We start from the raw sequence: 27,914 nt of genomic DNA on the forward strand, positions 1-27,914 counted from the left end.
AGAGTGACCCCCGACAATGACCGGCGCGAGGCCTAGGGCCGGAGTCCCTCGACGGCCTTTCGGGCCCACTGGGCATCCTCGCCCAGCCGGCCCCGCTGCCCTGGCCCGGGTTGGACTCGCCAAGCACAAAGCTAGCACGAGCAGTGGGCGTCGCTGGCCCAGAGTCCTGCGTCCTCCAGCGCCGCGTCCCCCGACCCCAGATGACCCTCCGGAGCTCCAGGTCTTCCCTTTCCCACCGGCTCCCCCCTTTCTCCGGACCCTCCTCCAGCTCACGTCCCCCTTTCCCTGTTTCTTTCCCTGTCCCCTCTTTGGACGATTCCCACTTCCCTCACGCCTGGTCGGGCTGTCTCAGGAAACTTCTTCTCAGTCCTCATCCCAAACTTCTCCCAGCCAGCGATTTCAACCCCTTTGCGCCCCGCAGCTTCGAGGAGCTGAGTGACCGAGGTCGGCCAACCGCCCTTGGAACCCTGCGGGCAGAGGGGGGGGCGGGGCGGGCGCGAGGTGGGAGGAGGGGCACCCCGGGAGGAGGAAGGGAAGAGGATGAGAAAGGGGCCATGGGCGGGGCCCCTGTGGGGCCTCCAAGGAAGAGGGTTAGGAGCTGGAGGCACTGAGTCTGGACAAGTTTCTCTTCCTCATGTGGGAGGAGGGGCAAAGAACTTCTTTCCCCAAGTCCCCAGAAGCCCACCCAATTGTCATGACCATTCCTCTGGCAAAACAGTTTCCTAGGTATCTCATATCTCAGGCTGGACTTTCCACCTTCCAACAAGCCTGACTTTGTGAGTCCCATCTGCACCCTTGTTGTTGCTGGGGACTTGACCTTATATTCTCAGAGAGCCATGCACAGAGGGAGGATAGGATGTTCTACTTAAATAGTGAGCCAGCCTGCTTGCTCATTAAGTCAAAGTGTGGTCTTCTTGAGATCAAGGCCTGGCTTCTCAAGGTCAACCATAGACAAAACTACTTACTTATACTTCTTGTATGTAGAAATGCCTGCTATTTGTTCAGCACCCGTACAATCAAAGTGGTGACACCTGTGAGCACAAATCACACCTCTGGACTGTCTCTAATGCTTTCCTGAATTGGGTAGACTTTGCTAATAGAAATGGGAGGGAGATAGCCTCAATGAGAGCTGTAACAGTGCAGAGAAGCTCAAGTAGGTCCTTAGCGGCCACAGAAGCAATGACCTGTAACAAATACATTTTCCTATTCTCACAATCACATATCCAGTAATGGAAAAGTATGTGTAACAGGTGAGGCAAAGGGGGCAGTTACAGATTTCTGGAAGATCTCTACTAACATTTTTTTTCCTCCTGTTTAAAAAAATGATTTAGAAAAGTATAAGGAATATTCTTTGATTACACTCTCTGGAAATAATAGTCTTCCTGGAGTATGGTCTTCCTTGCGTGAGTACGGGACACTCATTGTTGACCTGGAAAGCTTAGATCTAAATTATTTTCTACTAAGGCAAATTTCCCAGCTTTGGATTGTTTTCCCTAAACCAATCTATAGATTGATTTCCTAAAACAAGCAAGTGGCCCCACTGATGCCGCTAGTAGAATGCATAAGGTCAGGTAATCTAGATCATTCGACATAGATTCCCAACTCTCTTAAAACAGTAGGAGAGCTTCCCAGGGATGAGCTTGGGTGAGTTTTTCTTTGTCAAAGGTATAGTTTGTTCTGGGATCACCAACGCGAAGAGTAAGAAATCAATGCCAAGTATAAAATCCAGAAGATGTTAATTGTAAAAATCAACTTATAATATAAGGTCATTTACCACCTACTATAGTTTGTATTAATTCAACTTGCATTTGAGAGAGGCAGGCACAATATTGTAGCATAAATTAGATAGATCATGCACTCATTTAAATATATGTATATAAAGAAAACAAATGAAGTGGCCACCATTGCAATAATATATAGACCTAGAAATCTTCCTTAGCATGCAATTCTGTCATTGTTGCCCAATACAGTGTTTGTCTTCCTAATTTATGCTTTATGATTCTAGGTTGTATTGCAAATATCTTACCTGAGTTGGATTGCTGCCATCCAAAGCAGTGGTTGTATTCGATTCCTTGAAAATTCGATGTTTCAAAGCTTTTCTTTGAAGGTGATAAAAAAATAAAGCTCATAAAAGAAGTCATATATACAACTCACAAGATATATAACCTACTGAAATAATTTTAATGTGATTTATTTTGTATGTAATTCAACTGAAAAAAAGTAAAATGACAAAAAGTATGTGTGGCCCAGTTCTGTTTGAAAAAAGAATGCTTGTTCTTAGGGCTGTTGTTGACTTGGCCTGCAGTTACTAGAGAAACTCCAAGGATCTCATTGCCTTTATGGTTCATGTCTAGGCATGCCTGAGACCAGGGAGACCCATGACTTAATCTAAGTAAGAATGTTGTGTGGTGTTTGAAACGCCCCACCAGAAGCTTGTGTTTGTTTTAGCACCAGGAAGACACCTTTCATGGGGCTTGTTTACTGTTTTACTTTCTGGGCTTATGGTGATCAAGGAGATGGTAAAGGAGTTCTCAGGGGCATAAGATGTGGTTGGTGATTAGGTAGAAACCAGCAATCATATGGAGAACAAATATCTTGTACTTCAGCTCTGGCAAACTTGTGTTGGTTCCATATAGCACTCCTAGGTGAGAGTCTAGAATGATAGCAATTGGGAATTACAGAATGTAGAGACAAGGTATGCCTTCCTTCAAGAAAACTTCCCATCTGAACAGTGACTGTCTTCTACAGCTTTTGAGGAATGTTATGTTGTGAGGGGAGGAAAAAGTGCAACATCAGGCTGATTAGAAACTACTGAATTTTAGCAGCTTCTTAAAAAGATCTTTTCCTAAATGCAGCTTTTAGAAAATATAAAAACATATTTCAGTTTCCATATAGATGATAAAGATCAGATTACCTTACTAATATTCATGATGGTATATCAAAAAAACAGTTTATTTGTCAAAGCAGGACTAAACCGAAGCATTTAGCACCTTTTATAAGCTAAAAATCAATGAATCTGTTTAATCAGGAGAGGAGATTCTCTTTTGAGCTAGAATGAACTGCCAGCAGGTTTTCTAGTTGTGTACTTACGGTTTCATTTCATTGTGCGCTCAGTTAGTAAGACTGCACTAGATTCTTAATTAGTTACTTATTTGTTTTTACTGACTGTTATTGATGTATTCATAAAAATGTTAGATTAATCTATCTTTCAGGTAAATAAAAGTAATCTAATAAAATAGACTTTCTAATTAAGGTTTCTGGAGCTCTTAGTTATGGCTTCAACAGTAGGAGAAAATATGTTACGTATTTTCCATCTTTGGAAATCTCACAGTCTAGGAATTTATGGTCTATTTGGAAAGAGGCAATTTGTATACATCAGTGATTGCAGTATTTATGGTAATCATGGCACAGTATTAATGTATAAATATTTATAGAGTAATTTATATGATTGATATATTAATTCATGTGTTATATTTATGTAATCTAGAAATACATTAAGTACAAAGATGGTTGTTGCAAATGGTAGAATTTTTTCCTTTTAATGGCTGAGTAGTATTCCATAGAGTAGATGCACTGAAGAGTGGATTCCATAGGATAGATCTACTCTATTCCATAGGATTTATCCATTCCTCTTTTGATGGGCATCTGGATTATTTCTATGTCTTCACTATTGTAGATTGTGCTGCTGTAGATATAGGATTACAGGTCACTTTATCATATGCAAATTTCATTTCCTTTGAATATATTCCCAGAAATAGGATAGCTGAGTCATACCATACATCCATTTTCAGTTTTCTTAGCATTCTCCGTACTGATCTCCATAGTGATTGTATTAGCTTACACTCATACCAGTAATGAAGCGGGGGCACCTTTCTCCCTACATCCATGCCAGCAGTTGTTGTTAATAGAGTTCTGAATGTAGGCTAATCTCACTGGAGTTAGGTGGAACCTCAATATGGGTTTTATTTGTTTTTCTTTGATAGCCTGAGCATTTTTCATATGTTTATTAGCTATTTGAATTTGTCCTTTTTAAAAATGTTAATTTCCTTTACCCGGTTCTTCACAGGCTGTTTGTTTTGTTGTCCTTGAGTTTTTGAAGCTCTTTGTAAATCCTGTGTATTAGTTCCCTATTGTTTGTGTAGTGTGCAAAGATTTTCTCCCATTTTGTTCACTGCTTCTTCACTTGTTCATCATTTCCTTTGCTGTATAGAAGCTTCTTAGTTTGATGTAGTCCTATTTGTTTATTTCGGCTTTGATTGCCTATGTTTTTTGGTGACTTCTCTAAGAAGTCTTTCCCAATTCCTACATATTGCAGAGTGCTTCCCATGTCTTCCTCTAATCATTTTATAGTTTCTGGGTACAGATTGAGGTCTTTGAGATATCATATGTTCTCTCTGATATAAGGCTACCTTCATGCAAAATCCAAGATCAGTAGATATATAGGTAAACATGAATGTATGTATAGTCATCTAGAGGAACTGTATAATAGAAACTTTCATTTAGAGATGTGAAGATACAATGCAGTATACATCTCTAATTCCAAATCAAAGATGGACTGCCCATGAAACTGTTAAATGTATTTTGAAAATAAGGTGCTGGACTTTCTGTCATTGTCTATATCTACAATGTTAGGATACACTTAGCAGAATGATGGACTTTTGAATGTTTTTGAAGGGCTATACTGTTGTAATAATAGAGGAGGAGGAATCAGTGGGAACTGCAAAAAGGGGGAGGGGAAATATTGGAGCCTATGGAAGTGTATCATGAAATAACAACAACAAAAGAAATCTGGAGCCAGACACACACATAAGAAAAAGAAAAGAAACTTTCAGCAGTTTTCTGAAGCTATGAGAGATGAAGTTGTGAGGATAAATGAGTTCTCCAAGGGAAATACGAAGAGAACAGAATGAAGAAAGCAACAGTTTTAGGAGCAAATTTGAGAGGAATGCTCTCAAGAGGAAGAGGAAGAGGAAGAGGAAGAGGAAGTGAATCTCTTTTTTTTGCTTTAAGGATTTATTTATTTTTATTGGAAAGGCAGATCAGAATTACACAATGCGCAACAGAGAGACAAGATCTTCTGTCCATTGGTTTACTTCTCAAATGGCCACAAGGGTTGAAGGTTAACTGAAGACAGGAACTTCTTAAAGGTCTCCTATGCAGGTGCAGGGTCCCAAGGCTTTGGGCCATCTTCTACTACTTTCCTAGGCCTTAAATAGGGAGCTTTATGGAAAGTGGAGCAGCCAGGACACAAACTGGAGCCCATACAGGATGCTAGCTAGCACTTGCAAGGTGAGGATTTAGCCATTGAGCCATTGTGCTGGGACCAGGAAGTGAATCTTGAGAAGGGTTAGTCTACAAAGATTGAACAGATTCTTTCTTTAAACCCTTCTGTACGGAATATGTTCACTGCACAGTATCTTTTACTAGTAAGACATTATTATTGTGTTTTGAATTCAGCAGAATTAAATTATATATTTGTTGCAATAATATGTAGTGCTGATATAGATATATACATTTTATTATTTAATATCCTGTACATACAAATATTCTATTACACTAAATTATTTTTATTTTTAGTTGATTATCCTGCTTTACAACTTGTTCAATGCCACTTATATTACAAATAGTCCATACTGCACAAAGAAAGTACAAATTAAAGCCAGAAAAAGATTTGTGGTTAATAGAAAACTTTCATTGTAACTTTGCAAAAAGAAACACCCAGTGTGGTTTATGATTTATTTATCAATAAAGGATTTCCATTTATATTAGGCCATGATAATTTTTTGAATTAAAATCAACATTACATGATTATAATATTTTATTAGAATACAGTTTTTGCAACTTTAATGCCTTTTAAAATCATTTATTTATTTGAAAGTCAGAGTTGAAAGAGAAAGGGAGAGACAGAGAGAAAGAGATCTTGTATCAGCTGGTTCTTCCCAGATGGCTGCAATGGCAATCCTTTGGCCAGGCTGAAGCTAGAATCGAGGAGCTTCTTTCAGATCTCCCACATGGATGACAAGCCCACACACTTAAGCCATCTTCTGCTGCTTTTCCCAGGCCATTAGTAGGAAGCAGGATCAGAAGTAGTAGAAAGCAGCTGGGACTTGAACTGTGTCCCATAAGTGATGCCAGGCTTCACAGGTGGAGGCTTTACCTTTTATGCCACAATGCTGGCCCCTTGACTTTCATGTACTTTCAGCATCTTTCCTCATATGTGGTTTGAACATAGTGACACTGCATTTCTGTGTGAGTTATGTAATCAGTTCATTGTTTTATACAATGGTGCTATTTACTTGCTGTTATAAAAGTATACTTTTCATCAGTACTGTAAAAGCATCTATATTTTCCCCCTTGTAGACAATGACATATGTTTGTAAGTGGATAACTGACCCCAAGGATATAATTTGTAATGTAAGAACAAGAGTCTAAAGAAATCAAATACCGCTGCTTATAAGATTAGTTATCCTATCATAAGCTGAGCAAGTTTGATGTTCATTTGGATATTTTAAAATCAATTTGCTACCTTCATTTTATTTTAAGTTTGTCTGATGTCAAGAAGACAAATATAGAACCAAATCTCAAGTTTGCCTCTACCAGTGAACCTTAGCACTTGACTGTCTTAATGATTAAGTTGAATTATTTCATTTTAAAATGAAGAAATGTAGTTCTGGAAAGTGTTTCTTGCATAAGTTAATTTCAGTCATTTTTATGTTGTATGATGTTTAGCTCCATGGTAATGTTCATAAGAAGAAGAAAAAGGTAAAATAGGCCTGACATTTCTTCTCCTTTTTTGTTCTTCACCCTCTTTCCAGAAGGCTCATATTTTGGTTTTCTGTGGCATCTCCTTCAGGTTTAATATCCTCGTTCAAACAATTTCTAAATAGAACACTTCTTAAATTCTGCTATGGACAGCCCATCTGATATTTTCTAAAATAAATCCTTGAAAGGCAATGTCTTTTAAAAGGGAATAGATGTTCTTAAAATGGGAACTTGAGACATTACACAGTAATGGTGGGAGAGAGGTTTCATTGCCTCTCTAGTTTCAGCAGTTACGTTTCTAACAAAATATGAGGTTGACTGAGGCTGCCCCAGTTCGAAATTCTACTAAATTCTAATATTCTTTCAATGGGCATTGGTATCATAATTGCCATTGCCAAAGTCAGTATACATACATCTGAAATGGTTTTATCCTAACTTTTCCAATGAATTTCTTAATTCTATCAATGGTAATTGAGTTCTCTTGGTTACCAATGCTTGAGACAGAGTAATGTTTGAGTATCTTATTTCTCAAACTGTACATCCAAAGAGCTATCCAAATAACCCTCCTGAAAAGAAAATTGGATTTTCTTTTTCTTTTTCTTTTTTTAAATTCCCTTCAATAGTATCAGTGTCTAATGGATTGGATAGTCAGTACATAATCATTGAGTGAATGAATGGTAATTAAGACAGAAGAGGTGGTTATCCTTAACATAAATAAAGTATTTAAAGTCACCATAAACTGAAGGAAGTCTTACAAGATGTTCAGTTTCTGTTTGATTGTTCTTTCCTGAAATCAAAGTACCTTGTTATTCTACTCTTCTATTCATAGTTTCGTAAGGCCTGCCTGGGCCTGTTGCAGAAAATCATATTAGGATAGGGTTCAAAACTCACTAGCTAATGGGCTTCACCAACTCAAAGTGCAATGGAACAGTATTATTATGGGAAGGTGAAATGGTGAAAGAATTACTAAACACCTGACACCATTTTAATACCATTTAATAGTGTATGCAAACACTAACCATTTAAAATGGAAAAATTTGTGCATTGCCACTGCATTTGTTACCTTCAAAAGCAAATTTTATTTTAGCAATATATAAGATACCGATTTTTCAGTTTTGTCTCTTCTAGTATAAACTTTAAAAAGTCAGGCTTTGATGAAATCTAGTTTTCAAGTGCTTCATAGAACACTTTTGGTATCAGTTGTGTTAGATTGGCTGCTTTAGACTCAGTCTCTGTGATGGGAATCAAATGTAAAAAATGTGTTGGGGAGTACTTGTGGTAGGTGCATCTGCTGTGAAGAAGCTAGGCTTCAGAGAGGGAGAATGAATGATCAGTAGACAAAGTTGTCCCTGTGCCTTTGGCCTGTCTTGCGGAGAGCTCACTCTGAAGATGAGCTAGCCTCTCCGAGTTGCTGCAAATTGAGGCAAAGGAACTAGATTATTCTGTCTCCACCTTTGTTTGTTGGAAGTGTCATGAAATTACATCCCAGCAAGAAGTGCAGTTAGATGTGGATGTGGGGTATGTGGCTGGGCCTTCGAGCCCTGCTGTGTGCATTCCGGGGCTTCATCTCCAAAGGGATGCTCAGGGTAGTGGCCGGGTCCAGGCCTAGGCACTCATGGGCTTCGGCAGTCATGAGGCTGTGGCGCAGCTGGAGAAAGCCATCGCTGTCTCGCCGACCAGAGGCAGAAGGTGGACACGGACGGGGTGGAGCCCATGGAGTCGGTCCTGGAGGACAGATGTCTATACTTGAGATCCGACAATGTAGTAGAAAGCAACTGTGCTGAAGAACTACTACCAAGCTCCAACTGTGTCCTGGAGGAATATATTGTGACACCCCCTGCACTTCCCCACAATATCCCTTTGCTGAAGCTGGATGAACTAGAGCCCTTTCCACACAGCTGATGAGCCTACTTGGGAAGAGAGCATGCTGTGAACACGTACAAGCACCATGATGCAATTTTACTGTAAACCCTCATGTTCCCATTTCCTTCAGTCCCCTGGGAAAAAAAAGCATCCATCTCTTTATTGACTCTTCTGAAGATAGGATTGGGAAGGGCCTAGCCAAAATGGGACATTAAACCCCTGGTGCTAATAGAAATAAAAGGAAAAAAAAAGTGCAGTTAGAGCCACTAGCATGGGCTATTTCCAACATTTGGGAGTGATAGGGACTTCAAGAGTGAAAAAACATAGAGGGCCACTGTAGCTATTGCAATGTACAAATTGACTTGCTTTGTACAAGTCAACTTTGGCTAATGGAAGATCTTCATGTTGGCGTTTATCTTTTGGCATGAACTATTGCTTTTTTTTTCTTTAATACTAAGCTTTCTTGTTTTCTGGCATAAGACATTTCAGGGTCATCTAATGTATTACTTGAATTGGAACCAGAATCAAACAGTTATTCAAGGGATTGTATTTTAAAAAAAATTTATTTATGCATTATTTTTATTGGAAAGTCAGATACACAGAGAGGAGGAGAGACAGAGAGGAAGACCCTCCATCACATGATTCACTCTCCAAGCGGCCGCAACGGCTGGAGCTGAGCCAAGCTGAGGCCAGGAGCTAGGAGCCTCCTCTGGGTCTCCCACAGGGGTGCAGAGTCACAAGGCTTCAGACTATTCTCTACTGCTTTCCCAGGCCACAAGCAGGGAGTTGGATGGGAAGTGGGGCCACCGGGACACGAACTGGTGCCCATTTGGGATCCCGGTGCATGCAAGGTGAGGACTTTAGCTGCTAGGCTACTATACCGAGCCCAGGGATTATATTTTTAAGTGGATCATTGTAGTTAGATGCCACAAAAGTAAGTGCTAAGTTCGTTTATTGTTTGTTGATTCTAGGGCACTTCAAGTAGACACGACTACAATACTGCGTATATTTCTGAAAAGAAAGTCTCAAGTGACATTAATATTGACATTTCAAAATTAACACTGCAGGGTTTTGCTTAGGTTTTTCTTGGATTTTATATTTTTATCCTTTTCTATTAAATTCTCATTCCTTTCCCTTACATTGAAAATCTTAGTTGGTAACAATATCTACATTAAGCGATTCTATTCTCTGCCTGTTGTTATATATTCACATGGTACTTTTAAGTAGTAATACTAATATTACTCAGAATGACTTTAAAAAGGTAAACGTTTAGAGCAGTGTTTGAGTATATTCCAATGTTTTCTACAGTCATCTGAACATTTGTGTTGTTACTAGATGTTGTTACTATCTTTTTTGTAGATTGCAAGCAGAGTAGATCCTAAAAATTAAAAAATTAGATTTTCCCATTCATTGAGAAATTCTAAGCGGAAGTCAATTTTTTATGTTCTGTAATATGTTATATACTTACTCATCTCAGACTTCCTAGTTTATCTTTTTTTTTATTTTTTGGCAGAGACTTCTGAGCAATTGAGATAGAAAGAGTTATATAAAAACAGATACAAAGTAAGTTAATTTGCTTATAACCATAGGAAAAGCAGAAAAATACTCTTTTTTTCTTTAAGATTTATTTATTTTTATTGGACATTCAGATTTACAGAGGGGAAGAGAGATAGAGAGGAAGATCTTCCATCCGATGGTTCACTCCCCAAGCAGCCGCAACGGCTGGAGCTGAGCCAATCCGAAGCCAGGAGCCAGGAGTTTCTTCCAGGTCTCCCACATGAGTTCAGGGTCCCAAGGCTTTGGGCCATCCTTGATTGCTTTCCCAGGCCACAAGCAGGGAGTTGGATGGGCAGCGCCACAAACCAGTGCCCATATGGGTTCCTGGAGCATTCAAGGTGATCTTTAACCACTAAGGTACCATGCCGGGCCAGAAAAATACTCTTAAATCTAATTTAGGCACCTTGACTTTGTTTTATGGAAGCAATTGGTAGTTGAGAAACAGATTTGAACTATAGGATTCAGATCACAGGTATCTTTGGGACCTCATGAATGAGTGCTAACTTTATGCATAATAGTAGCTTATACTATATTAATACAAGGATTTTTACTTGAATTAATTTTGCAAAACCAAAGCAGGTCTAATTCTACTCTTAGATGATGTTGTTTGAAACTCTTAGACAATAAATACTAGATTAACCTGTTCTGTTCTGATGAGAAATACTAAATTCACATAATAAATGTTTATATAATTTGACTTGTTGCTATGTGGAAACTGTACGTATTTTCAAGCTAATTGTTCATTAAATATTTATTTGAAAGTCAGAGTTACAGAGGAGAGGGAGAGAAGGAGAGTAGGAGAGAGAGAGAGAAGTCTTCCAGTTGCTTGTTTACTTCCCATATGGCCCTAATGGCCAGTGTTGGACCAGATGGAAGCCAGCAGCTTCATCTATGTCTTCCATGTTGGTGGCAGGGGTCCAAACACTTGAGCCATATACAGCTGCTTTTCCCAGCATTAATATGGAACTGCTTTGTAAGTGGAACAGCAGGGACATAAATCAACACCCATCACAGGTGGCGGCTTTACCTGCTGAGTCACAATGCAGGCCCCAAGATGATTACTTTTGAAACACATTTTTATTTTTAATAACTTTTAAAAAAAGATTTATTTTTATTACAAAGTCAGATATACAGAGAGGAGGAGAGACAGAGAGGAAGATCTTCCGTCTGATGATTCACTCCCTAAGTGACCGCAACGGCCAGTGCTGTGCCGATCTGAAGCCAGGAACCTGGAACCTCTTCCGGGTCTCCCACGCGGGTGCAGGGTTCCAAGGCATTGGGCAGTCCTCGACTGCTTTCCCAGGCCACAAGCAGGGGGCGGATGGGAAGTGGGGCAGCTGGGGTTAGAACCAGTGCCCATATGGGATCCTGGGCGCGTTTAAGGTAAGGACTTCAGCAGCTAGGCCACGCCGCCGGGCCCTATTTTTAATAACTTTTTGAAGATAATCAAGTCATAGTCCTGTAGAAATTTTATAAAATCCATATTAATTTGTTCCAGTACATTGTTTTAAACTGTTTTTAAACTAACCTTTCAACAAATTAGATGAGTAGTAAAACTATATACTTACATTAGGTTCTTCTAATATGAATATTTTATGAATTAATATTTTAAAATTAGAGATGGTTACACACTGTAATTCTTTTTTTGGAGAAGTAATAGGGCAAATATATTAATTAGCTGATTAGCTACTGAGTTAGTATTTGCCTTATTACTTATTACTAAAATTACTTATTATCAAAATCAGTGCAGGATGAAAATCTCACATGTCTTAGCAAACAGATGTTTATGAGTGTTATGGAAGTTGGCATTACTTAGAATAAACTGGACTACCGAAGAACAAAGCATTTTGGGTTAAACTGTCTTCTTTGATCATGGAGTTACTATTGGTAGATTAGTGCAGCATTGTATGCATCTTTCAGGATGGTAACTGGTGAAATATTTTTCCATTATTGATTACCTTTCTGGATATTATAAAATTAGTTGATCCAAGTAAAAGTCACTACTAAAAGAACACTGATCTCAAGTAAGATGTAGGGTTTTGTCAATGCCTTTGCTTTAGTATTTATCCTATTTAACATGTTTCTTTACTAATTGTTTGATTAGAGGACATCAGTGATTTTTTTTTTATCAAATCTATAGATGACAGGAAGCCAAAATATGAGATATAGTTAGGAATCTGAGAGTTCCAGAGAGTAGGTTGGACAAGTTGCCTCAGGTAACACAGATAATGAATTGTGAAGTTGCAGGTCACTCCCAGGTCTGATTGCAAAAATTTATTTATTTTTATTTGAAAGGCAGATTTACAGTGAGGAGGGGAGAGAGAGAGGGAAAAACCTTCCATCTACTGGTTCACTCCTCAAATGGCTTCAACAGCTGGAGCTGAGTTGATCCTAAATCAGGAGCCAGGAGCTTCTTCCAGGTCTCCCATGTGGGTGCAGGGGCCCAAGGAACTTGACCATCCTTCTCTGCTTTTCCAGGCCATAGCAGGGAGCTGGATTGGAAGTGTAGCCACTGGGACATGAACACGTGCCCATATGGGATACTGGTGCTTAAGCCGGAGGATTAGCCTGCGGAACCACAGTGCCTGCACCCAAAGGCCACATTCTTGAACATTACACTGTGCGGGAAAGGGAAGTTATGACTGAACAATAGCATTAGTGAAAAGAGTTCTTACAAGTTCAGCCTGCAGCAGTAATGTGATGCCACTGAAAACACAATGAATGCCACGTGAGGCGTTGTCCTAGAATTTGGCATTCAGAGAGAAGGAGGGATTATACCATGCTTGTCTTCACTGATGCAGCTCAACTGAAGAATTGTCTTCATGTATGGCCCCATACATGATTACCGACACACCTGAAACTCAGGTGGTGTGAGTCCTCAGCGCATGAACCGAGTAACGACCATAGGAAGAACAGTTAGAAACCTGAGAATGTTTAGTCTCCCAAAAGGGAAGACCCAGGGGATGCTGAATATCTAATATTCCAAACATCATTCTATGGTGGAAGATTCAGTGCAACCTGTATAATTCCAGAGGGGAAAATGAGGCTTCATACACACAGAGAAAATCAAAGAGGTCGATTTGACTCACAGGTGGAAAAAAAAGCAGTAATTAGTACTTGGGGATTTTTAGACACAAAATGGTTTTCCTTGGAGGAAAGTGAATTCTTTTCAATGCTCAAGAAACAGAAATATGGAGTAATTGTGGGTATTAAAAACTTAATTATGTCAGGTGTGATGGCTCTTAAATTTAGTAGATGTACGAGTTCCCTGGGGGAAAAAAGAGACCCATTTAATGAGATGGAAAGCTAATTACCCTGATTTGTCTACTACAGATTATATACACGTATTGATTTATACTACACCTCATAAATATTGTAATTATTATGACTCAATTAAAAATAATTTTAAAAACGGTGTCATTTCAAATAGTTGTAAAATCTCAAATCATACTAAGAGAACAATATATTCAGCTTAAAAAAAAACCACTGTGGGAACTTGTCAAACACTGACTCCCAGACCTTATCTCAAGAACTGCATGAGCAGATATGGGGTAAAGTGTAAGAATTTATGTTTGGGCATGGTAGCCTAGCAGCTAAAGTCTTTACCTTGCACATGCTGGGATCCCATATGGACGCCGGTTCTAATCCCCGTGGCCCTGCTCTCCATCCAACTTCCTGCTTGAGGCCTGGGAAAGCAGTGGAGGACGGCCAAGGCCTTGGGACCCTGCAAGCTGCGTGGGAGACGTGGAAGAAACTCCTGGCTCCTGGTCCGATCAGCACAGCACCGGCCATTGTGGCCACTTGGGGAGTGAATAAGCAGATGGACTATCTTCCTCTCTGTCTCTCCTCTCTCTATATATCTGATTTTCAAATAAAAGTAAGAGAAATATTAAAGAATAATCTGCATTTTGATTCTGTGAGTCTGACTCAGCTGGTCACTGTCCCACTCTTAAAGAATTAGTAAGACCGACTCTCCGATCTTTCAGGTTGAAACTCTGATCTCTTGTTTTCTCCACAGATAAACATTTTAGTAAAAGTTGTGTAAATATACAGCATAACGACTGTTCAAAGAGAGAAGTTATTTTAACAAGTTTCATAAAAGATCCGACAATCAATGTATTGACAGAATTAGAGGCAAAATTACTGGAATGTAGGATATTAGTGTGTGAACAAAGAAAGTTTCCTTCTCACTGTCATTAAAAACGGTTTAGATAGCAAAATAGGTGATTTAGACCCAGTCTGAAAATATGTAAATTTTTAAAAAGATTGATTTATTTTTATTGGAATGTCAGATTAACAGAGAAGGAGAGACAGAGAGGAAGAGCTCTTGTCTACTGGTTCACTCCCCAGAGGGCCGCAACTGAGATGATCTGAAGCCAGGAGCCTGGAGCCTCTTCTGGGTCTCCCATGCAGGTGCAGGGTCCCAAGGACTTGGGCCGTTCTCTACTGCTTTCTCAGGTCACAAGCAGGGAGCTGGATGGAAAGTAAAGCAGCCGGGACCCAAACCTGCACCCCTATGGGATCCCAGCACATGCAAGGTGAGGACTTAAACCCCTAGGCTACGGTGCCAGGCCCAATATGTAAATATTTTTACATTTAGCATTTAGCACTAAATATCCCAAGGAGCAATCTGATGGAGACCTGTTAAAGCTGTATCTGCTTTTTCTAATGGATAACACCTGTGGCAGGTGATGCACCAATCAGCCACGAGGACTGGAGTTTATATAAATGCAAGCCTAGCCCTCCCAAGCTAGGTGTGGGTCAGACCTGGAAACACAAAGTAGAGCACAGTTGGTCTTCTAACTCGGGCCCACATTTTGTTGGGGCTGAATAGCTTCTGCTGGCAAGTATGATATGCTTGATCTTAACATGTGCAACTTGTGAGCACAGTTTAGAACTACTGCCTTCTGCAACATTTTGCTCTTGGTAAATGGGTTCTTTTAAAAACAGTGCTTGGTGTAGTTTACTGTCTGTTAGGGTTTTATTTTACTTACGCTGCATAATTTTCTGTTGTTTCAGTGTATGTAAGAGTTTTTTTTTATTAGAAGACTTAAAATTGGTTATTTGAGGAATTGGTATTCTTAGTTGTTTCATTCTTTGATGTTCTTGATGTGCGTTTCAGTTTACCGAGCACTTTTCCAAACAGATGACTTGTTTTAAGGCTTGTAAAACTTCCAGATGGCAATAATGCATTGTCAGTAAAATTTATTTGTATGTAATTTCTTCTCAATATTTTTCAGATCTCCTTTTAAATTTTTCTCAATCATGAGAGATGAAATTGCAACAACAGTTTTCTTCCTCACAAAACTGGTGAAAAAACATGATAAACTGAGTAAGCAACAAATAGAAGATTTTTCAGAAAAGCTGACTACCATCCTGGTTGAAACATACAGAAGTCATTGGCATGCCGATTGCCCTTCTAAAGGGCAAGGTTTCAGGTGGGAGCTCTTGTAGCGCAGGGATTTAACCGGCAAGCAATTACTACCGGCTGAGAGCCAGTGTGTGATATATCCCAAAGACATAACCAGCAAGCAGTTACCACTTGTTACAAGAATGCAGTGATCTAATTGTCCATCTTTAAGTAATGGAGGAAATGTGTAGTCAGAAACCATAAAGTGAACCTCCATGTGTAAAGTGGATTAAACAGTCTTTAACTTATATTTACTATAAAAAGCTAAGAGTGAATTTCTAGTGAACTGTGATTTAGTGATCACTCTAAATTCATCATTATGTCAAAAAATATTTGTTTTTTTTTAATACATAGGAGCGGAGGGTGTGGGTGATAGTTGAAGATAGTGTATAGGAGAGCACTGTACCACAACATGGTCCTCCTGGCAAAGCACTTGTCATCACATTTTCATTTCTTTTTCCCTCCTCCTCCCCTCTTCCACCCTTCCCGCAAAGGTGTATCAGGATAAACAATAATCAGAAGAAAGACCCCATTTTAGAAAGGGCTTGTGCTGAGAGCAATGTAGACTTTTCTCACCTGGGCCTTCCAAAGGAGATGACCATATGGGTAGATCCCTTCGAAGTGTGCTGTAGGTGAGTGAGCTCTTACTTCGTATGCTGTGTGATCCTTGGAAACTTCAGGTGATTCGAAGGATGAGGCTCCAAAGTCTCAGGTTAACAAAGGGGGACACTGATGAAGATGTAAATGTAAACTTGAAGTGACCCTGAAACCCTGTATTCTGGTGCAGACTGTAGATATCTAAGTGTTAACTCTTTATGCTTCATAATGCCTTTTTCTACCAGGAAGGCAATTTAGTCCATTAGCTGAATAGAAACTAGCCTTGGTGTTTTTCTGAGTGATTCATGAAAATAGCTTATACTGAATATCCTGTTAAAACAGTATTACAGTTGAAGGCAGGGATGTCCTTCAACTTGGGTTTTTCTTAGACCTGTTTTTAAAAACTGTTTCACAAAGTGAGAGAAATAGAGGGATAAACAGATCTTCAATTTTATCGGTTCACTCTTTAAGTTGCTTCAAACTGGGGCTGGTCCAGGCTGAAGCCAGGAGCCGGATTCCACCTGGGTCTGCCGTGCAGTTATGCAGGTGGTTGGGGCCCTGGTACTTGGGTCATCTTCTGCTTTCCTAGGCATGTAAACAGGCAGTGGATCAGAAGTGAGGTGCTGGAGACTGGAATAGGTGTTTGGTGGGATGCCCGAGACACAAAAGGTAGTTTAATGTGCTTTACCACACCATCAACCCTAGCTCTATCCCTTAAAAACAGTATCACAGTGCCTCGCTTTGAGTCCTGGTTCTGCTAATTGTAGCTGCTTGTTAATACAGACTCTGTGTTGGGGGGATGGGAGAGGGGAAAGGGAGAGCAGAGAGGAACAAAAGGGGGAGGGGAGAGAGAACCCAGGTGATTCAAATTGTTTGGTCCCTGTTAAACACATGGGAGACTCAGGAAGAGTTTTTGCCTCTTGGCTCAGCTTGCTATGGTATTTGAGGAGTGAATTGTCTGGAAAAAAATAGTGTAGTATGCAGAGAATAGGGGTATGATTAATGGAAAATTGAATCCTTAACAAGTACCTTCTCTTTCTACTTAGGTATGGTGAGAAAAGCCATCCATTTACTATTGCTTCTTTTAAAGACAGATGGGAGGAATGGGAGGTCTCTCAACAGATCACTTCTGCTGTGAATAGAGCCACTTTAGACTACTCCTCCAGCACTTCCTCTGATGAAGAAGGTTCTAGCAGGGAACCTCAGATCATTCCTAAAGTCAGCAATCCGAAGAGTATCTATCAGGTCAAGTGTGTTCAGTTCTTTGTGTCTTTTGCTGTTGCAATTCTAAAAGTAACACTATATAAAAGAAACAACATAGAAGGAAGGAAACTACAAAGATAGATATATACATATTTGTATCTTTGTTATATATATTTATATCTTTGTTATACATATAATGTTTATGTTTTGGCAAAACTTTCTGTGTGTCTTTCCCATATCTATACCCTGTATGTGTTACATCTTGGCTCATATTTTTTTTTCAATTTTGAATATTTATTTGAAAGGCAGAGGCAGAATTACAAAGGAGAAACGGATTTTATATCTACTGGTACATTTCTCAAGTGGCTGTAGTGGCCAGGGTTGGGCCAGGATTGAAACCAAGAGGCAGGAACTCAGTCCAGGTGCAGGGGCCCAAGCACTTGGACTATCTTCTGTTTTCCCATACATATGAGAAAGGAGTTGGATTGGAAATTGAACAACCAGGAGTTGAATCCATGCTCACGTAGGATGCCAGCATTGCAAGTGAAGATGAAGATGTAAATGTAAACTATACCTATGTTTATACCTAGGTTTCCTTCAAAGTTTAGGCTTAACTCACTGTGCTACAACACTGGCCCATCCTTGGCTGAGTTCTTGGGATCTGCACCATCTTTCATGATTCTACTTTAGAATGTATCTGGTGACACAGCTTTCCTGTCACCTACATTTCTTAAATAGTAGGATTAGTTGGCTTTCCTGTATTTGTCAATAAAAATTTCTCTTTATGAAAAATTTAGACTATTTGTAAAAGGGTGAAGAGCTGACATAAGAGAATTCTTTATCCATTTCATGAGATGGCCGAGTTGAGGCTGTCTGTGGTGCTGGGTCCATTCTGTCTCAGTCATGATGTAGAAGGATCTCATGCTCTCTTGTGTGCTCTCTGTGTGTGCAATAGAGTATTGGAAGGATAGAGTGGGGTTTAACAAAATCAGTATTTGGAGTATGTGTAAATGTGGACATTCCCTAATTTGAAGATTTGAGTCAAGGGGACAAATTTGTCCTTTTGAGCTGAGGAATTAGGTGATAGTGCCTTGACCTGCCCAACTTAGATGTATCTTCTATTGTGGCATCTCCTTCCTTTCTAACCTATCTTTTTTCATGAAACTATTGCTATGAATGAACCCTTCAGCATTCGTATTCTCCAGAAGCTCATTTTGTAGATCAGATCTCATGGAGATGATCTTCTATGCTAAAGTATATCTGATTTCCAGTGTCTCTAGATGGTAGAAGAGTCACTAAATTAAAGACTTGGAATGTTTTGAGAGAGTTAGACCTGATGGTTGTAAACAGAACCTGGCACTCTGTAAGGTATCCTGTTAGTCATGAGTATCTGTTAATCTTGGAACCCCTTGTACTTGGTGTAAAATATGAACTCTTAAGAGGCTGTCCTAAGGTGGATTTGGTTTCTTCCACCAAAAGTGTAGTAGGAACAACTTCCCTAAAGTGGTAATGACCATCCTGTGGTCATTAGTTTCAGCTGTTATGTTGGTCACTAGCTGTGTAAGCTAACCTAATCTTTGGGTGAGCACACTAAAGGCTATTGATTTTTCTCTTTGTCCATTATCTCTATTTCATTTATTTGCTGGTTCACTCCCCAAATGCCCACAAAAGCTAGGAGCTGGGAGCTTCTTCTGAGTGTCTCACATAGGTGGTAGAGGCCCAAGCAACTGGGTCATACTCTGCTTTTCCCAGGTCATTGGCAGGGAGGTGAGTCATTAGTGGAGCAACTAGGATATAAACCAGTGCTCATTTGGGATGCTGGTGTTGGAGGCAGTGTATTTATTGTCAAGCTAAAAGGCTGCCCAAACCCCACTCCACCTGGGTGGGGATATTCCTTTCAGCTGTGAATAGGGTGATGGAAAGGCTTGTCTAAGTTAGAAATCCATAGTGCAGGGGCTGTTAGTGAATCACTAATCTGAAAGGCATTTGGGATTCCCTGTCAATTCAAGTAGATCATCCATCAGGGCCCTTCAAGGCCTCACAGAGGTTTGGCTATTACTGAAAATTCCCAAAACCTAGATCCTGCAGAAGCATTTTATTAGCAGTGTCAGGGCTTTTTTTTTTTTATGGGGAGAGGGTGCTGTGGGAGGAACTATGATGATGCTGCATTATTTTGCTTAAGTAGATAAGGTGGTAGTTACCTGGGGTCAGGATATATCCCAGATAGACTACATCTTTAGAGATCTCTGCTCTAGTTGTGGAAACTTTTATACCTATGTTTCCTTCAAAGTTTAAAATGCCATAGTGTCATCATCCAATCCTCCTTAAGAGTTTGCTGATGAAGATACCTACATAAAATAGATGGCTTTAATACTTGAGCTGTTTCTAAGGTTCTCTGAAAAGAGCCTTATCAAATTAGTTATCCCTGAAACCTTGTAGAAAAATAGCCTAGGTGTTGAAAGGTTAACATATCCTGGCTTTCTAGTTGTAAATTTACAGAGAAGACATCTTTTAGGTCCAGTTCTATGAACTGAGGGTATTTTTAGGTGTCTGGGCTAGGATAGTACAGTAATTTGATACACTGGATGAAGCACAGTAGAAATCTCATTATGCCATGTGTTCCTGAACCATTTCACTTGAAAACCAGAAGATTAACATGGGAACTATATCAAAGGTTGCCATCCCTTTCTAGCTTCGTAAGGTGTATTGGTGTTAAGGTTTCTTCATGCTGTGTTTTAGGAGGACAGATGAGGTATATATACAACCCATCTGGGTGTGATTCCAAACTAAAGGACTGACTCTTTTGGATTCTAGTAGAGCCCAGTAGAAAGGATTCCAAGTTGGGTCTTAGTGCACATCAGCATCCTAATAAACAGATACTTACAGGAACAAATAGTCTGAGAGAAATAGCCATGGAGGACAGATTCCTGCTGAGTGAAGGAGTAGGACATTCTGGCATCAGCAAAACACTGGGAGAAGATGAGAACATCATCTATCTGATGAGGCAACCCGTTGAAGCTAGGGAGTCCACATGGGGACTCGACCTCTGTGTCAGAAAACAAGTGCTCTTACCTGTAACACTCACAGTTGCCTGGGACTTCGGAAGTAGGATGGTCATTAAGGTTGTGGGAGCCTCCTGGATTTCTGTGCCCCTCTGATTCTTGGAGAAGGGGATGAAGGAACTGGAAGTCCTGCCCTCCCTTTGGAGATGAAGGCAATCCTATTTCCAGTGTCCCTCTTATTTACTTTGGGGACAGGAACCAGAAACTTTCCAAGTTGGAACATTCCTTGCAGCAGTATCCCAGTTTTCCATTTAAAAACCACACTCTTGGGGCTTTTCGTTAATGGTTGGACACTCCCTGAGTTGGTCCTGTAGTGGTAGTGCTAATTACAGTGAAATCTATTGTGTACACTGTTGTCATCAAAGTCCTTTTTACCTTCAGATTTGTCCATAGTAGTAAAATATCCCAAAATACTGTATCTATGCTCTTGTTTGTGGGAGGTTGAATATCCATTTGTCAGTTTCTAGAGTTTGCTATGAATATCTGGAGTGCGCTGATAGAATGAGTACCTGTAAGACCTATGCTTTGTGAGTGTTAGAGGCCTTAAAAACCCGTGTTAACACAGACCCCACTATTTGTCCTTGGAGTAGGCTGAATTTTCTTGTTATCTCCCTGATTTTTACCATACTGCATAGGTTTTACAATTTTTGGTTCCAACCACTAGAAAAATCACCATATGGTTTCAGTGCCTGACTGTTCATGATCCTGCTACTGATTTCAGTTGGGTCCCATTTGTGGGGTATTCTCATTTCCCATGTCATACTGGTTAGTCTGTAACCAGTCTCTGCCATGAGCTGGGTGGCGTGTGTCTTGATCCAGATTTGTGGTTTTTCTTCAAAGATGTGACAAGTAGACAGACCAATGTGTAGTAACCCCAAGTCAAGTAAAAAACCCTGAGTTAAGGCCTGAATGTTCTTTAGTAAACTTAACATAGTCTCTGAAAGTCTCTAACCTCTGCAGGCTTTGACTTAAGTCAATAATGGTCATGTGTTAGCCAGCTCTCCAAGGACAAAGCATACTTGAATCCAATGGCAGGCGGCCTCACTGCCAAGTGACCAGTCTATCCTCTGGTGCAGGGACACAGATTAAGCTGTAGGGTAGAGGTGGTAGGCTAGAGGCATAAGAATTGTTTGAGGAAGGAGAGGATAGTCCAGACAATGGGATAAGCTGAGCTCAAGGTGGTTGAGACCTGAGTGGTGAAAGACCTCTCAGGGATTGATTATCTATTGTTATTTTAAATCTGGAGCACTTCAGAAGGAATGGCATAGTAGAGCCTATAGCTCCCACTAAAGGTGGAGTTTTGAAAGAGTGCCATGAAGGCATAAACATTAAGAATTTCTGACCATTTTTGTCTTCCAGAAGAGATCATATTGGAAGATCATGTTACAGTTGAGGGTCCTGATTAGCTAGAAAATGCAGAAATGTGGCTTCTAATCTTGTGGCCAGATTGTTGCAAGAGAAAATTACATGTTCTTTAAAAAGAATACTTCCTTAAAGGTTTCCCAAGTTTTAAGAATGCTGCCTTTAAAAAGGGGTAAGTTTGTGAGAATGGATGAAGAGTTAAAAGTGCCTTCATGGTCTGAGAAGAAAAGGAAGGAAAAGATTGAAAAGAATAAATCTAAGAGATTGTCAGTCATCTAGGTCAGGTCAGGCATCCCAGGATCTTGACTATGTCTGTTGGTACCCTATGTAGACCTTTCCAGACTTGGTATCCCATAATCTTGAGTATTATCTGTAGTGTTTCAGGGATCCTTCATCTTGCCTAGATGGCTGAGGCCCATGGGGCATTCTGGGGTGTATATATATATGTGTATATGTATATATGTACATCACACACACACACACACACACACACACACACAGGGTTGGACCTGCCTATAGTGGTTTGATAGGACCGTTATAATAATCCTGAAAGTTTTCTATTAAAGAGGCATGAAGGATCCCTTCTTTGAAAAAAAAATGGAGAAACTTTTCTATGGAATATTCTTTAGAAAACCCATTAATCTCATTTTAGGCAATGCTATGGATATGGGAGATGAAAACACTCTTTAACAAAAATCAGGAAGTCGAGCCCAGGAGTAAGTGTGTGGGTTTGTGTCTTTTAAGTGTTGGTACTAGGAACAAGGCAGTGGTCATATGCTAAAGAGTTTTGTAGAGACAGCAAGGGCTCTAATGGGTCAGAGTGACAGAATTTATCTTCCAGACCTAAGCAGAGACTTATTCTTGGGTCAGGGTGATTGTATCAGGGCAGTCACTCATCTTGAAGGAGCAAAAGTGCTGGGGACTCAAAAGAAATAAGCCAAAGAGAAGTCAGATGATAAAGAATGCCCCTGGCTATCTGGTAATAAAAATAAAACCTCAGTGATTGTGTGGTAGGGAAGCAGGTCCCAGCTACTCATATATATACTTTCTTTAGAAAGAACTTGCAAGTGTCCAGTCTGCATGATGTCTGCTCTCGACCTACCCACTCCAACAGTCACTGGGAGGAGCAGACCTGGTTGGAGGAATTAATCTATGGTGGGTCAGAATGGAGTGAAGGGGGAGAGAAGGACAGAGCAAAACCAAAACTCAAGTTACAGGGAAAGAGAGTTGACAAAGACTCTCCGGCTGACTTATGGGTAGGCTTCCCCTTCCTGGCTGGCTCACCACAGGTGTCATGGCGTGGCTGAGTCTGGGTTCGTTGGTCTTATGCAGGAAGCAATTCAAAGATGAGACACAAATGGGATACACTGGAGGAATGAGGTTTATCTTCAAAGCAAAAATGCATACTGTTGCTGAGCTAGCATAAGTGTGCCCAATAAAGTTTGGGGTCATCCTGTCATAGGGATTGGTACCAAGCTATTCATAAGGAGTGACTTTTTCGGGGGGTTGAGTTTTGAGTACCATACTCAGGTACCATGAGTACCATGTCGTGATAAAAGGCACATTATGATGCATAGGAGTATCAGCTGCAGTCATCTTAGTGTAATAGTTGATAGGTCATCATAAGAACACAGTCTGCATCCATGTTGGTTATTCTCAGTCGACACCACTAAGCAGCAGTCTTGCACAAATGCTGGATATTTTTGTTACATCAAAGGGGAGCAGGAGTGGGTTTTTGTGGGATAAGTGAGGTGACAGGGATGAGTTGATGAGCTCAGCTTCTCCTTTGCCTTAAATACCTCCTTATCTATATGAAGATGCCAAGTTATATGGGAGCTCCTGGAACTGCTTCACGGATTTTGTTTTACAAATTTTAAAGTATCATAACTCAGTGACGCATGCATTTACACAAGAAATACAATTCATACAACAATACTTAAAACCTTTACTAAGAGCAGTACCTTCAACACTTTGAGTTAAATTCAGTTGACTGTAAGATTTATTTATTTTATTTAAAATGCAATGTTTACAGAGAGGGAGAGACAGATTTTTCACTGCTTCATTCTCTAAAGGGCAGCAATGACCAGGGCTGAGCCAGGTTGAAGCCAGCAGCTTTTCTGGGTCTTCCATGTGGATGCAGGGGTCCAAGCACTTAGTTATTTCCCATGAGAAAGGAACCCTGGGTAGGAAATGGAGAAGCCAGGGCTGGAACCAGCACCCATGTGGGATTCCAGTGCTACACACTGCAGCTAATCTGTACCACAGCACTGGCTCCATTTGATTTCAAGCACCTGAATGTATCTCATGACCCATAGTTTTAAACACTTTTACTCAGAAAATCCTTCTCGATATTTTGTGTATATATTTGACTTCTTAACAACATAGGCAATGTTAAGCCAATTTAAGACATTACCAATTTAATGTTTGTTTATAATGTAACTTGCTACCATTGATAAACATTTCAGACTGCTTACATGTTGGAATATGTAAAAAAAAAAGTTGACTTGTATAGCAGCATCTGAATTCCAAATTATTTCTTGAGATTTAATTCTAAAACATGAAATTTCTGGGTCATTAAGTATGGATATTTTACCGTTTTTAGTGTGTGGCCAAAATACCTTCTAGAAAAGTAGTCTTTGTAGTCTCATTAATTCAATGTAAAAGAATTTGCTTTCACTTCTTCTTAAAGATATATTTTTATTTGAAAGGCAGATATACAGAGAGAAGGAGATACAGAGATAAAAATCTTCCATCCACTGGTTTACTCCCCAAGTGGCCACAATGGTTGGAGCTGAGTCAATCCAAAGCCAGAAACTGCTTCTGGGTCTCCTGCATGGATGTAGGGTCCCAAGGCTTTGGGCTAGTCTCTACTGCTTTCCCAGGTCACAAGCAGGGAGCTGGAAGAGAAGAGGTGCAGCCAGGACATGAACCAGTGCCCATATGGGATCATGGCATGTGCAAGAAGGATTTAGCCACTGGGCCATCATTAACCCTTACTTTCACTTTTTCCTAGAGTTTCTAATGTCATCAAATATTAACTTGAGGAGGCTTGTGCTCTGGCATAGTAGGTGAACCCTGCTTTAATGGCATCTCATGGGCACCAGTTTGAGTCCAGGCTATTCTACTTCTAGTCCAGATAGCTGGTAATGGGATGTGCAATGCTGGTTTCCTAGGCACAAGTTCTTGGATCTCTATACCAATGTAGGAAACCTGAAAGAAGCTCCTGCTTCCTAGTTTCCCACCCAGTTATGACTCTGGGGCCATTTGTAGAGTTAACCAGCAAATTGAAGGCATCTCTCTCTCTCTCACCCTCCTCTGTAACCCAGCCTTTCAAATGATAAAATATATCTTAGAAAAATTAATAACTTGATAAAAATGGTATCTACAAAGGGTATTAATGAAATCAAATATTGTAGATATTTATATTATAGCTTCTGCTTACTTCCCAGGCATATTAGGCAGCTGGGTGGGAGGTAGGACAGCCAGGACTTGAACTGGCATCCATATAGAATGCTAGCATTGTAGGTGGCAGCTTTATCCACTACACTATGACACTTTATTTAAAGTCCTAATGTAGTATTAAAGGCCATTTGTAGATCAGACTTATCTGTTTTATATTCCTGACAAATAGTTCCTTCTTGGATTTCTAAAGATTTGTGGTTCCATCTAGTTTATTTAAACTTAAGAATTACAGTTTATATACTGAAGTAGTAGTGCCTTTTATTTTTTCCTTAGAAAAGTCTCCCATTGAGAAATTTGATCTAAAAACAGCTGATTTCTATTGCAGCAGGATTTCCGAGGTATGATGTTTGAAACATCAGTCATCAAGGACATTGGGACACTTGACATCAGTGAAAATGGACATTTCTAGGCCTTGGCCTCAGAGACCTTGCTGAGGCCATTGGATGCCAATAGTTAGAAAAAGAATTTTAAAGGATATAAAGTGGGGACTGGCACAGTAACTTAGCACAGTAATCCTCTGCCTACATAGTGAACATCCCATATGGGCACCGGATCAAGTCCTAACTATTCCACTTGCAGTCTAGCTCCCTGCCCATGGCCTGAGAAACTGGAGGATGGCTCAGGAGAAACTTGAGCCTCTACATCCATGTGGGGGACCCAGAAAAAGCTCCTGGGTCTTAACTTTGGATTGCCTCAGCTTAGCTGTGGTGGCCATTTAGGGAGTAAACCAGGAGAAGGAAGATTTCTCTCTCTCTCTCTTCCTCCTTCTATTTAAAATTTGCCTCTCAAAACTGAATATTTTCCTAAAATAAAAAGGTGTAAACTGATTTTTATCCACTAGACGCTGACCAGTTTTCCAAAGATGCTCTTTTTATTTTTGTACTTTCTATGCTTTTAAACTTTCTTTTTTTGTTATTTTCCATGATACAATTTTGTAGATATGGGGATTCTTCCCTCCTCCTCCCTTTCTTCCCCCCTCATTTTCTTCTGCTGCTGCTTCCCCTGTATTAACACGTTAATGTAGTTCTTTAGTAACAGTTACAAGTCCCGCATACCATTTAAGTGTATCATGGCATTGTAAGTTTAGGACAAAGTGGAACATCTCGTGTCAACTGTCAATACACACTTAGTATGCTTTTGAAAGGCTGTAGCTTCTGAGTTACAGGCTCATACTTCCCTAGAGCTACTTCAATAGGTTTACTGAAAATCTTCATACTTTTTCTTCTGTGTTTCTCAGGTTGAAAACTTTCCATCTTGGTTCCAGATGTCCCACAAAAAAAATGTGGCAGACGGCCGTGTGGGCCTGCTGGGAAGTACGTATCACACTACACAGAAGAACCCCAAGTACTACAGGTCTGCTACCGTGCACCGGGTGGACAGGTACCACTGGATCAACTCGCACCGCTAAGGCAGCTGCTAGGCAGGTGGTGGGAGAGTGCTGGAGGAGTTGCTTTATTTTCCCAAAATGAAAATGAGTCTGAAATGGAGAGGCCCATTGAAACAGGAAAAAAATCAGGTTCAGAACTGAGGTATATGGTTATGAATCCTCTCAGATGATGATTCTGTTCTTAGCTGTACTTTTAATCCTTAATTGTATGTGTGACATTTTATGTAATTCTTAACTAGTAATAGAATGAAGATGCTGACCTGTCATAAGATGTAATGAATTATATGAAAAGTAACAATTTAAATAAACATACTGTGTTTTTAATATGGTTCTAGGTCAGTTTGTTGCAAGAGCATTTTAAGTTTGTGTTTCCTCATTTGCCTTTTTTGAATTTTAACATAGGCCTTGATTTATGGATGAATATTGCTGATAATGTAATAGTCTCGCTTTGCACTTTTTTTTTTACCTTCCATAACTTGTTCATTGTACAAGTCTAGCAAGAACTTTCTGAAAGTTAGACAGGAACTTCATATTCTGAAGAGTATCTTTGGAAAGAATTGATTTATTTCTAATACTAGATAGATGTATTGACTCATGATTATCACATAAAAGTGAATTTTCATAAAAAATAAAAACATTATATAGAATATAGTGAACATAAGAATTCAAACTAAACAGAAAATTCTGCCATCAAGAAAAGTCCCTACCGCATGTCCAGAAATGACCATTTTTACTATGAAATAGTGTCCATCTTTCTAGTTGTCCTACATATATAGATATGAGTTGGCATACAAACGAACAGTTTGATCAGAAATAACTAGAGGAGCTACTCACTAAATATCTTAAGTTTACTTGCTCTTTGCTGAAGAGCAAGAAAGTTAACTGAAAGAAAGTGAAAGCACAGAAAGTGAACTGAAAGAATTGGCGAAACATCTAAGCTTTTTGGCCACCAAATAAGTTTTACCAAGTACCAAAACATCAGTTTGAAATTGGGCTTAAATATTTCCCCCCAATTTCATGGAATATTGCTGACCTGTTGCAGTGTCAACTGTAGAAATCAGCAGTTTGACTTTTTCATCATTTCTTCTTTCCCATTTCATTTTTAACATCAAGATTTAAGAGTTACATTTTGTCCTGAAACAACTATTATAGTTTTTGTTGATAGTCCTCAATTTAAGACAATCTGATGCTCATCAGTAGTTTCTATATGGGAATTGTATTTTGTTCTTGGGTTATTTGAATTTTATTG

The 27,914-nt window shown here is 39.8% G+C and overlaps 1 protein-coding gene and 1 pseudogene across 1 annotated transcript; both read left to right on the plus strand.

Annotated features, from left to right (window-relative positions):
* Positions 1-1,942: 1,942 nt before the first annotated feature.
* BTG4 (BTG anti-proliferation factor 4) lies at positions 1,943-26,989 on the plus strand. The gene is made up of 5 exons (XM_004585217.3): positions 1,943-2,107; positions 15,423-15,620; positions 16,087-16,224; positions 17,236-17,434; positions 26,516-26,989. Exons 2-5 carry the CDS (start codon positions 15,448-15,450, stop codon positions 26,684-26,686), a joined length of 681 nt encoding a protein of 226 aa, XP_004585274.1. The 5' UTR covers positions 1,943-2,107; positions 15,423-15,447; the 3' UTR covers positions 26,687-26,989.
* On the plus strand, positions 8,268-8,664 carry LOC101534547 (glutamyl-tRNA(Gln) amidotransferase subunit C, mitochondrial-like; annotated as a pseudogene).
* Positions 26,990-27,914: the final 925 nt, after the last annotated feature.

Source organism: Ochotona princeps, chromosome 4, assembly GCF_030435755.1.
Source record: "Ochotona princeps isolate mOchPri1 chromosome 4, mOchPri1.hap1, whole genome shotgun sequence".
Lineage (NCBI taxonomy): Eukaryota > Metazoa > Chordata > Mammalia > Lagomorpha > Ochotonidae > Ochotona > Ochotona princeps.

Bases quoted from the DNA above. Each gene is read 5' to 3' on its own strand.
- BTG4 (XM_004585217.3), top strand. From the start codon at position 15,448: ATGAGAGATGAAATTGCAACAACAGTTTTCTTCCTCACAAAACTGGTG. The intron at 15,621-16,086 runs GTGGGAGCTCTT...CTTCCCGCAAAG, and splicing joins TCTAAAGGGCAAGGTTTCAG to GTGTATCAGGATAAACAATA. The intron at 16,225-17,235 runs GTGAGTGAGCTC...CTTTCTACTTAG, and splicing joins CCCTTCGAAGTGTGCTGTAG to GTATGGTGAGAAAAGCCATC.